Genomic DNA, 13,048 nt, shown 5'->3' on the forward strand with positions numbered 1-13,048 from the left:
CCCACAGAACAGCCCTTTCACTCAACATGATTGACAGGTAATAGCATTGATAAAGTAGGAGCTGAACCTAAGCATTGCGAGAGGCTCCTCCCATCGCTCTCTTTGCTCTCTGTGTAGGCTTCAGTGACAGATGTCAGAATGAACACAGTTGTTCATATACAGTAAGATCAATTACAAGAGATATACCAATATAGGCCCACCGAAGACAAACACTGCATAACGCTGAATGAGGAACAGTATGTTACCACGCTAGGAGGCATGTACCAGACAGATGCTTGCTTTTTTGCAAAGGGAGGTGGGGGCAGTATATGCTGTAAAGGTTGGTTGAAAAGTGTAGAGAATAACACCACTGTCCCCAAAAAATCTATATGAGTGAGTGTATCACAGCATTAGAATGTATGTACTGTGAGACAGGCTTCCTATTACAGTACATGCCCATCAACAGCATGACAGTGATGACACATATGTTGTGCCGATTAACACATGTGCATGGACCGTAAGCCAAGGAGTCGTTTCCTCTTCTCATATGTCACACACATTTATCTTAGGACAAACACACACACACACACACATTTCTCCTGGGATTCTCACACACTCCGGTATGAAATGACCCACACTCGTCAGCAGAATGGGAGACTTTGATATTTAATATTTCATAGCTACATCATCTCCTGCTCATGTAATATTCATGGGACTCTTGCTAATATTCCCTGTGCCCCTTCAGCCCCCTTCTATTTGGAAAGGCTGGGGAGGTGGTGGGGCTCAAAGCCGGGGTTCTTTTTTTTTTTTTTTTTTTTTTTATGTTCATGTTCATTTATTGGAGATTCATAAGGGGAAGCATGGATATGGCAAGCCTCTACTGGGACTCAAGTATGCTGAAGTATGTTTATGACCATAAGGCTATGAGCTCTTGACTCCTTTGATCCTCACTGAACCCTTGTTTTAATATACAATGTGCTGGATGGCAAGAATGTTTAATAAAATATAAAGTCTCTGCCAACATGGATACACTCTGTGTTATGCATTTTAAAACAACTTTACAAGATGGATGAAGGTGGAAAAGCACATTTTATGATGGGTAACTGATTCAATTAATTGCACATTGCCAAGTCCTAAAATCAGTTTTTTTGGGTAAATATCTATATGGACACAAATATTTTACAATATTAAGGAGAAAATCTTATCCACAGCTATACAGCAGCATGTGAACACAGCCTCGGGTGTAACTTCCTGTTTCCTGGACAAGGAATGTTGTGCTATATGATACACATGTCAGTCCTGTCAGTGAACAAGTACATGAGAACGTACCTCGTGCCACACTAAACACAAATCCAGAAAACATACAGGCGGTGTATTTTTCCTGTATTTATTGGAAATTGGATAACAGGTAATTTCTCGTTTTCATTTTCATTTTACCCATTTGGTATGTTGGTCTTTTAGCCAGAACACCACTGAGCTCCACTGCATGAGATCACTATTTGAAGTTCTGTGCTCTTTCTGGGGCTTCTTTAGCATGACCTGCCTATGCAGCTCCTGCTGAAGAACCTACTATTCGTTGGTTCCAGCTCAGAGTGAAGGTTTCTGGTTCCAGAACCTGTGTGTGCTGTTGGAAATGTGCTTCCCGTGGAGCAGTCCCTATGAGAAATAGTGCCCTGATTCAGAGATCATCCACTGACAATGGAACACACTGCTATAATTATCACACACAGGCACAGACACAAGCTTACAGGAAAGATGTGCTTAGGAATTTAGGGTACGAATGTGTGTGTGTGTGTGTGTGTGTTTTAAAGTTTCTTAACCTTCTGAAACACCCACATACACATATACACACAGGGAGGGAAGCCAAGGCGTGGTCAGGGTCGTGGTGAACCAATGCTCATAAATCCATGTGATGGGAGCAGCATGGGGCTAAAGCATCTTTAATTAAATACAAAGGTTAAGAGGGGGGAGGGGGAGGCTTTGGATTCAGCACAGCAAGGGAACAAACTCTTGACCTGCCCCCAACACACACCATACACTTTTATTGTGAGAGCAGTATGCTATCTCTGGCTTTTTCATGAAGAAAAGCATCAGTTTCAATGTGGCATTGCAAACAAAAATATGCAAGACATTTCCAGATGCAGACTTCACCACTGACATTTAGGCTTGTTTGGATGTATGGCAGGGTGTCCCATGCTAGCGGCAACCCAGCAGTCTAGCTGGGTTTGATGGTGGGGTTTGGACAGGACTGCTGCAGTGTGGTAACACTATTCTCCCACAGCAGATGAAGCATACAGCCAAAGCCTCTGCCCTCTGATTTCATTTTTATGATTGCTCAAAGAGCACTGAGGCTTTTGCTATAAATGTTTACTTATTTATTTAGTTTTTATAATCAACAATGACTTGACTCTTTTGGAGAACGCCAGGTTTGGCTTTGGATGAAAGGACAAACCATTGCGACAAAAAAGGGGGCTTTTCAATAAAAGCATCTTTCAGCAGCCCTCAAGTGTCTCCACATGTGACCAAACTGGTGCTGGGAAAATGTTTAAAAAATTGAGCAAACCTATGGAACAAACCAGATCTTTATACTGTTTTCATGTGCTTTGATGTTCCATGAATGATGCTCTTTAAGGGTTTTAGGCCAGGGGCATTCCACACCACAAAAACACACACACACACACACACACTCTTTCTCTCTTAAGTACAATTCAGAATAGTTCTACATTTACCAGCATTCCTCAAGGATTTTAGCTAAGTCCAAATCCATCATGTCCATCACTTAAATGGACTGCTTCTGCATTAGTGAAGATTAAGACAGCTTTTAAATGCTATAGAACACATTTAAATGATGTCCAGGTTATAGTAATCCTGTGTGAATTGCAATGTTGCCTTGCTTTAGACTCACCGCTATCTCTGATCTTCCTCCCAGTGGTGGATTTGCGCAGCAGGCTGCGTCCTGAGCTGAAGAGTGTGTTGAGCTCATCCAGGGGACTGGTCAGGGGTCTTCCATTGGCAGGGTTGAATAAGAGAGGTGATGAGGAGCAGGAGTGGGCCCTGCGCGGCTCTGGACGAGATGACTTCACCGGAGAGTAAGGGGGCTTGGCACTGCCTGGAGGAGTCTCTGCTAGACTGTGTCCCCCCTTATGGGATGGTTTAGAGGTGTCGGTGCTGGCCACTGAGGCAGCCCGGGTCAGGGATATGAAGCTGGCTTCAGGTGGGAACGGAAAGTGTGAAGGTGGGCGATAGGGAGGTGGTGGGACTGAGGGAGGAGCTGGAGGAGGAGGGGGTGGGGTGAGGGGTGGCGTTGATTTGTCTGGCATTAGGATAGATAGACTGGGTGAGGAGTCTGCTCTCTGGCGAGTATACTGGGGTGAGAGTGGGCTGCCACCATCCTGGCTGGAGTAGTTGAGGTTGGTTTCAAATACAGGTAGCTTCTTGACCTCCAAAGGAGTGAGGGGTGATTCGTCAGAGGCTGGGGAACATGTTACTGGGGACGGGGGGAAAACCAGAAGCGGTGGTCTGTGGGGAAGGAGATTGGGAAAGGGAGCTGGAATGTCACATGATGTTCCATCCTTGCTCTGTTGTCGCGTCACCAGCATGCTGGGGTGGTCCAAGAGCGCCACTGGGCGCTTGACTTCCATGATTTGGGACGGTGCAGGTGTAGGCTCACACACCTCAGTTTTAGCTTGTGGTATGGCTACACCCTCCTCATGGGGATAGTACTTCATTTCCTCATAAACAGCCTCATTCTGCTCCGGGCTGTGGGATTCGGCTTGGGTCATAGCCCTCCACGCTCCCACCATCTCTATATAGACGTCCTCCTCATCTTGGCCTGGGCGTAGACTGAGCATGGTTGAATGTGGGCCGTCCTCGGAGGCTGCCCTCTGCACCAAACCCAGTAGGTGCCCCGCACGTGCTAAGCAAGCCAGCTTCATGTCAGTGGGGCGCATGGGGGCAGGGGCTGAAATCTCCTCATAGGAGCCAGTGAGTTTAGTATTGGGGCTGCGCTTGGGTTTGGGAGGGGGGATCTTTTTCATTGTGCTATAATCGTCACTATGAGGACGTGGTTTGGAGAGAGCTGCAGCCAGAGAGAAAACAAGATGAGAAAATGAGCTCTTGGGGCTAAGATACATCAACATGTTTTAATGCATCAATTAGAGGATGGTGATTCAACTGCATTACTACGGGATAATCAATTCTAATAAATATTAATCATTTAACATATTATACACTAATTTTCTTCACAAAATAAAAATTCCCAGCTTTTTTCAAATTACAAAATATTACATTTATGTTCATATTTTGAATACTTCCAAAACAAATCTAATCTATTACAAAATCATAACATAAAAAAACAATGAACACTTGAACAAATAACACTTGTGATGAAATTATATTTATCCAATTCTATTTCAAACTAGAAATGAAATATGAAATAAATCAGTTCTTTTTTTGGTTGTCAGTATACTTTTCATTTGAAATAAAAAAGATAGGTCACTAACAAACTGGAGTATCTGGTGACAGAACTAACATGCATTTTAAGGGTTATAGTAAATATAGCTAATAGTAAATTTTGTTGGCAAGCATATGTGTTTTTACTAATCAGTATACAGAAACACTCGTTAGACTCATTAGTCAGGTCTGCACATTGGTGTAGCTTATAGTAATAGGCTTATACATACGGTCAGTGGGAGAGAGCTGGGTTTTAGGGGGGCTTCCAGAGGGAGAGGCCTGGCCATCCACAGGGCTCTCTTTGGGAGCGATGCTCAGACCAGCACTCACTACCTCATATGATGCACTTAGACGCGTGTTGGGGTCCCTTTTAGGTTTGGGAGGAGGCTGTTTCCGTGGTGACGAGAGCCCACCACCTCCCCCATCCTCACTCGTGTTGGGCACTGTCTGCAGGGCTTTGACTGATGGCCCAAAACCGGAATGTACCAAGTTATCCATGGCGAGGGGGACAGGCACAGAGCTGGAGCGGAAGTGTCTGAGAGTCCGGCTCCCTCCACGGCCCGGCGTTTCATTCACCCGCCCACTCTTCTCCACAGGCCTGAGACCAGAATACACACCAGGATGTTTTGTTTGTTTGTTTGGGGTTTTTCAATTATTCATATTCATGACTAAAGCCAGGCTTATACTGTGTGATTCTGAAGGTCGTGTGCGTTGGTGTCAGCTCACATTGCACGTTTGAATCATTTGCCGTGTACGGAAAACACTTGCGATTTACATGCTCAAACTGTACGAACGGACTAATCTGATGTGACGTGGGTGCTTACACTGCTTGTTGCAGCTTGGGAACAGTTCTGTCTGCATGCACACTTTCAGCACGGCGTACTGTGTATCATACTAAAGCATAGAGAGGGAAAGAGAGAGAGAGAGAAGTAAGAAATATTTTTTCACGTGCATGTCTTTCATGGTTGGAGGTTGATGACATACAAGGAATATAAGGAACTTCATATATCATACAACTTCATATAAGGAAGTATGCTGCTGCCAATGCTTCACTAGCCTAGTCCACACTCAGTCCACACAAAGTGCCGCTTTTGTGCCTCTGTTTGTTGACACACGCTGGCAAATGGAGTAGATCTGCAAAGACTTTTGGAAAAGCGGCTGGTTATGTTGAGAAATCAGCTCGCAAGACTGCTCACACTGTGAGACAAGCCACCAAAATTTCGGACATGTCAGAAATCCATCCGATAGCCAAACTGGCTTGTTTGGGCAATTAATCGAAGGTAGCAACCCTACTCACACTGCACGTCAAACGTCAGATGATCAAGCCAAAATTCGGGCCGATTCTGAAATCCAGTCGGCTGCAACCATGTCTGGCTTAAAATCACACAGTGTACGCCTGGCTTAAAACTACATTATTCATCTGTCTAAAATACTCAACAACAATTCATTTATAACATGTCATTATATAATTAACACTCCATTAATATACATGGTATATTCACATATTTATTATAGCATTTAAAATGCATTACGTAACATTTATTTATTTAGAACTGTTATTTCCTTTTGGGATAAATAATGTTACCCTTTTTAAAATCAGTAAATCAATCTATGCATCAATAGCAATTGTTTATTCTATTAATTGTACCCCACCCCCTAAACCACCCCCCAAACCCTGAATTTGTACCAATTTCAGCCCTTTGCTGAGTTTCAGTTTCATTATTTGCCTCCAGCAGAGGTAACCATACGCCTTATCATGGTGTGCTACAAGCAGCAAAAGTGCTAACCAGCTGCTAAATGAGGTGAGGTCAGCATTAGCCTCAGTAAAATCAATAAAGCTATATCAAGCTGACCAGACAAATCTGGCTTGTCAGCTTTCATTGAAGATCTGTTCAGAGCATTTCACCATCAATTGGATATAAAATCCCTAATTTGGGCATTCTGCTTGCTTTATCTGTGTTTTTATGCAAAATGAAAAATCAAGCTAGCAGTATTCCGTGGAACCTGGTTTCAGAGGATGAAAATGAATGGCTAAATAGCTTATCTGCTCATTAATTTCTAAACAGCTTTCCCTAACATAGTATGATATAAATACTCTCATTTGATATTTCCCTTTTAATCTGGGAGCACCATCTGTTGGTCCTCAGGGAAGTGTGTTGGTGCATTGTGGGGGATGTAGGAACATAATACTTTTAAAAAAGGTTGGCCTTACTGAGTAGTGCTGGGAGTTTTATTCATCTCTGATTAGCAGAATGGTACTTAGTGCACAGATGAGGGATTGCTGTTAAAAGGTTATGAACACTGACACTGTTAGTGACCTTGGAAAAGTGAGTGAGTGAGAGAGAGAGAGAGAGAGAGAGAGAGAGAGAGAGAGAGAGAGAGAGAATGTAGTTTGGGAAATACTTTGAAAAAAATAGTCTTAATAGGAGGTTTACACATCTTGCTGTCATTGTGCATATTAATACTAGCCAATATAAATCCTACACATGTAGAGACACCTCAGAAGCAAGAAATCTTTGGCAAACAGTATTTAGATGTTTGCCAAGGACATAGAGAACCTATAAAACCTCTGATAATTTTTTTTAATAAACTCTATATAGCTATAGTATCATGTGCTGTGGATTATATGATGTCATACATCTCTGAGATCTTTCTGGCTACAGTGCAGACAGCTCGCTATCTGTAAGCAATAGACAAAACAGAGCTGCAGGAAAACATTTCCACAGGCACCATCGACGTGTCTGCATGACTAAGATGAAGCAGATTCACTTGTAAGGCAACACTGTACAGCATTAGGAACAAACGTCTGGGGCTGGTGACCTCCCATGTCGTGTTGAAAAAAACAAAAACAAAAAAGTCCTACTTGCTAGGTTATGGTATGCTTGCTAAGGTATCTATAGTATTCAGCTAACTAAGAAAACCAACCAATGATCTACCCTGACTATTCACAGCCATTACTGACTACTGATTTCATGCACGATGTTTCAAAATTTGTCGATGTGTTCCAGTGCAAAAATGTAGATACTTTAAGCAACAAACACTGCTGACAAGTATTCAACTGCACACATGCAAAATGTATTAACTTGTGCTTATATGGAACCAAATCCTTACAGCTAATGTTTAAATATTTAAAAATGTGGTTTAAAGTCTTCCCAGAAGAACAGCATATGCTACCTCAGCAAAGATTGGGACAGACTCTTTATTAGTAGCTTTAATTTCCAGAGTAACCTTGGAAATATAGTTTACCAAGTTTAGAATACAGGGCTTTGTGGGATGAAAAATGATAAGAACTCACCTCTTGGGGGAGTCTTCCTCTTTGCCCACAGGTTCAGGCCTTTCCCCCAGTGGTGGAGCACTGGTATGCCCTCGCAGGCGGTCATTTTCACGCGCTATATCAGCCGCATTCTGAATGACAAGGCTGTCATAAGCACGCAGACCCAAGTCTTCTGCCCCCTGCAAGAACCTCTGGACATTGCACTGTTCCTTCTGCTGATAAGTTAACCTGCGATGTATACGCTGCCTCACCAACCAGCCACGCACCACTATCACACACACACACACATACACACATGTAAACATATAACTAAACAATATGGAAACAAATGGTGAAAAAGGGATACTGGCTTGCAGTGTTACCTTTCTGACAGGTTACAATCTTCCTCTGTAGTTGGTGACAGCGGTCATTTAGGTGGTCAGCTTGCCAGTACCTCAGAAACACTTTGCTGGTTCCCATCTGATAAAAAAAAATCATAAATAGGCATGATATTATGGTTTATTTTGCTGAGAAGAACAGGCGAATAAAAATGTGCACTCACCTGCCAGCCCTGAAGCTTGCAATGCTGGAGAACATGGCGGCACTTCTCTTCCGCTGACACCACCTTCCTGTCTGTCAGAATGGTCTCAACCAACTCTCTATATCTAGAGAACAAGGAGAAGAGGGAGGCCCATCTTTAATACCTCAGTCATAGGTCATAATCTCATTAATCGACCACAATATAGAATTCAAAATGCTGCTAACATTTTTTTTTTTTACATTTTTATATATAGAAAATTTAATGCGCATACACAAACACAAACATATTCAGTGATTACAGGCCAATTTGCATACTGTACACATCTGTGTGATGTGAAGTATTGCCAAGGGGGTTGTTGACATAATTAGGGTAGAACATATTGGGTATTCGTACAAAATATCAAACATAATTAGCTTTAATTCAGCTCATAATGGAATCAGTATTTTCTGCCCAGCTATCTGTATTAACTCATAACTTGATGCTAATGGTACATGGCATTCTTCCTGCTGCTGGTTCCTTGACAGATGAGGATGAGCATAAGGGTGTTGATCAGAGCACTGCACCCAAATAAAATCATATGATTGAATTTAATGGCACTCACAGTCGGCTTAATAGAGAGGCCTTAAGGGTGGAAAAAAAAGATCTCAACACAATCTCAAAACATCTGCCAGAGCTTGTGCCATCTGAATGGCCAACTAACCAGAGGGTCCACAGGTCAAAGAGTGTCAGGAATCAGGTTGACCTCCAAGCATCTGCTCCTACAGGCATTGTCAAGGCAACAACTGACCCCTCCAGTGAGGTCAGGCTTGGAGGGGTGTGGCTATGTATGTCTTTTCAGAGGGTGTCAGCCCAAGCACGATGAATAGGATGAGGATAAGGAGACACACCCATTATATGCACGTGTATGTGCCTTTGGATTAGTGGATTAAGATCTGGCTAGGATAAGACCCTGGTGTTTTAGATCAGAAATCGTTCTGGACTGTTTGTAAACATTAGCAGTACTAATACATTTTTTTGTGAATCAGTCAAATAAAGGTATGCCTAAGAACCAAATAACCAATGCAAACATTGACCGTAAACATTGACCTTGGGCAATGGCTTTAATAAAAGAATTTACAGAAGCATTACCTTATTTTGCATTATGAAGTACACCCAGGAAAATGTAATACACACCTGGCTTCAGGCTAAGGATGATTAACTGTGTTTCCTGTTTAACGGGATTCACCCTAGTCCAACACTGCTGAACTTTACCTCACCTCACTTCCCTATGGTAATGTCCATGGACTAAGGCAGCCCAATGGCATCCCAATAGGGTCATAAAACATGAAGTCTAACACAACCTCGGATCTTTTGTATATGGATATGAAAACTATCAATAGCCTTGGAGTTTGTGGGGCTCTTGGGGATTTGAGACATATGGACTGAAGGGGCTTATACTGCTGACCAGATAGGTCCTAATCAGGAGAAGTTGGGTGTAAATGTAATATTAATATCTGAAAAACTGTTAAGGCACACACCATATGCTCTACTTGCAGGCTGTACTAAAGACAATCTGTGTTTGCGCACAAATGAAAGGACTGATTTTAGTGGTTTTAAGATAACACAATAATTATTTTAATTCTGGTGCATTCTAATTCTATTCAAACGAAAACGTGTGGATAATTGTTGTGGAATTATTTACTTTACTGATTTCAACTGAGTTTGCAAGCATAGCAGCGTCAAAAGGTCAATGTTACAACATTATGATAAGGCTGCATATATTTTAAATCAAGTGATGGGACCCTGTTGATGTGCACTTGCAATGCAGCAGTAATGCGAGTTGACAGAATTATGTTTTGCATCAATATATAACTAAATGGAACTAATTACCTGATTACTGATACCTGATAGTTAACTGACTAAAAAAAAAGAGATGAATTCTAAATAAACAGCTGAATGCAAGCAATGATAATTTACACATCGTTTTTTCCCCACACACCATTTAAAAATGACTTCAGAAAGAAATCAGAAAAAAATGCACCCAACTTCAAACCAAACAAAATGTGAAGCTTTTTTTTCATGTTCATTTCGGTAACACTATCTACTTGGTTCATAAAAGTCAAACACTAAATAGGAGCTATCGCTGAGCTGAGTTTGGAGAGATGGACTTCACATTTCATTAGAACAGTTAATAGTGAATTCTGCCAAAAATGCTGGAAGCTTTTTTGTATGACAGTTACATTTATAATGACATGGCAGCAATAACGGCTAAATTGTCTAAGGAAAGATATTTAATGGATGGGTTTTAGCAGAGACATTTTCAAACTTAACTGGAAACCATGTCTCCAGGGCCAACATGAACCACTCGTCTCAGGTATTTGAGATGTGCGCGAGCAAGGGAACGAGCAAGCGACAGAGGTATTATACAGGAAATTATGAGTACTAGTTTAGTTCTGTATATATTTAATCATAACATTCAAATGATAAGAAAGACTTTATATTGGAACTACAGATGGTGTTACAGCTAAAGAGGCCTATAAATATATGGGGGGGTGGGGGGGGGGCTTACATTCTTTCGATTAAAACCTAAATAGTGCTATTCAGCAACTACATGCAAGAAAATGCAAATCATTTCAGCTATTCTTGAATCAATCAAATGAAGAATGGTAGTTAAATGCAACATCAGAATGTTCAACCTGTAAAAACAATAAAAACTGAGGCAGATCCTAACCCCTGAGAGCAGCAGAAGTGTGATAAACAAGCCTGTCATATTCATTTGTGCCACAGGCTGCCACCAGCTTCATCTACACAGCAGTTCATTCATAAACAGAGGGAGAATGAGACAGCCAGAGGGGCAGAGAAAGACCAAAGAGCCAGGAAGACTAAGAGGAACAGAACGACATGATACAAGAAGCAGTAAAAGCCCAAAAATCATCTGAGGACGACATTCTGATTAACTTGCATGTGTGTGTCCAGGTCCTGCACAATGACTCATTATATATCCATTCAAAAAGAACATCTTTACCTCAGCACACAGATGTATGAATGGACGGAGGCACAGACCGTTGTGAATGGGCTCTTTGTGAAGGCTCACTCACACTCCTTTTTTAGCTCTTGATGAAATAAACATGGCCTTGGAAGAGAAATGCTTTATACTGAGCACACATGCACACACCACAACAAACAGACATAAAGCGGCATTTATCCAGAGCCCTTCATTCATCACATATCTCTCTCTCAAAACACTATCTACAGAATTTCATTCACTATGCCACTGTCATTGTGGAGTTCATCCACAGCTTTTCATTCATTACATATCTTCCCTGAACACTCATCACAGTCAAGCAGGGCTTGTGATGCAGTACAGGAACTGTGGGAATTTATGTGGAACATTATGATTTACTCTGGTCTGCGAATGTCGAACATAGGCCTAAAAAATTAATGTGTAAATGGGATATGACGTGAGACTCTTAACTACCACTGGAATTCTAAAAGGACATCTAAAGTGAGGGCTAGACAGTTTTGTGCAGCCAGGAAATGATGCACAGAACTAAACACATTGATGTTCTTACAAGATAAATACATTCTTTTGCATGCTGTCTTGCAAGCACAAATTAATATTAATGTCTACTGCTCCATAGATAGCCCAGTTGTGCAATATTGAAAAGACAAACAACCCAAAGCAGCAGAGGTTTTATTAAATATGTACCGTTTCACCACTAGCAAACAGTCACATGGAGGTGGGCACACAGACATGTGCACCATTCACCCACACAAACACCCCCATATCATTGTATTAAATATGTGTGTGTTGTAACACATGCTCTGCCAACCTACACTTACTAATTTCCCTATAAATGTCTAATATTCCATTTTTGTATCTCCGTTTTTATTTTTTGGCAGAATCGGCCATTGAATGTTAGGGAAGATTTTCCAAAAGGGCTCCTGTATGGTCAGTGAAGCTGAGAGAATGGACAGTGAGTGTAGTGGTGCCCTGATCAGACTGCATGTTCCATATGTATTATAAAATTGTGGCTCTTGTGACTCCCTGTGTGTAAAAAAAAGGTTCTAAGCCTAAACCTAATCAAAATCCTAGAATTGTTGTTGAAACGTTTTTTTAAATAACATATTTTTAACGTCAAGGGGAATTTAACATTCAAGTCTTCCTGGGATTAATGAAAACAAACAAGAGCTCTGAACACCAAACAAAAATCATGTTGGCAAAGGCTGCTGCTAAGTCTGCGTAAAATGACCCTTGTATCAGGCAACGTCACTTTCAAAAAAGCTTAACATTACCATTACAAGCAGCTGGTCTCTCTCTGCCGTCTGCCTCGCCTCCACAGCCCTCTCACCCTGTCTGGCCTAGTGCTGCCCTATTGTAATGCTAACACATTCTCACACACTCACACGTGTATTTTCACACACACAAATAAAAATCAGACCCTAGGTACCACGTCACCAGCCAGCTTAAAAACAGCACGTCATGAGGCCAAGTCTGTCTTCATAGAGAGAGAACAAGAGTCCACTTTAAACAGGGAAAATTGCAGAAATGAATGCAAGTGTCCATCTGCTTACCAGCTACTTAACATGACAGACCACTACTAACGCTCCGCTCCTCTTATTTACATACATGGAAATGTAGCTTAGATTCTCACACACAAGAATGTAGTACACAGAGGGGAAAAATCAATAAATTACACTCAGAGGTTTGCATATTTTCTGTAAAAATACTGTAGGTATCTCTTCCAGTTTACTTATCTGTTGACTGTGTTGGTAAACCTGTTACATTCTTAAAACCTGAGTAATTCTTAAGCTATGAAAGTTTATTAGAAAATCTGAACCCA

At 41.6% G+C, this 13,048-nt stretch overlaps 1 protein-coding gene across 4 annotated transcripts in view; it reads right to left on the reverse strand.

Annotated features, from left to right (window-relative positions):
* Window positions 1-13,048, reverse strand: part of myo16 (myosin XVI) — a 178,879-nt gene that overhangs the window by 24,843 nt on the left and 140,988 nt on the right. For all 4 annotated transcript variants that reach the window (XM_066686750.1, XM_066686749.1, XM_066686752.1 and 1 more), the window contains exons 28-32: window positions 8,247-8,349; window positions 8,068-8,164; window positions 7,727-7,973; window positions 4,662-5,029; window positions 2,885-4,057 (exon numbers count right to left, since the gene is read on the reverse strand). In XM_066686750.1, coding sequence (XP_066542847.1) covers window positions 2,885-4,057; window positions 4,662-5,029; window positions 7,727-7,973; window positions 8,068-8,164; window positions 8,247-8,349 — 1,988 coding nt within the window. The remainder of the gene's footprint in view (window positions 1-2,884; window positions 4,058-4,661; window positions 5,030-7,726; window positions 7,974-8,067; window positions 8,165-8,246; window positions 8,350-13,048) is intronic.

The sequence above is a fragment of the Hoplias malabaricus genome, chromosome 12, assembly GCF_029633855.1.
Source record: "Hoplias malabaricus isolate fHopMal1 chromosome 12, fHopMal1.hap1, whole genome shotgun sequence".
Taxonomy (NCBI): Eukaryota; Metazoa; Chordata; class Actinopteri; order Characiformes; family Erythrinidae; genus Hoplias; species Hoplias malabaricus.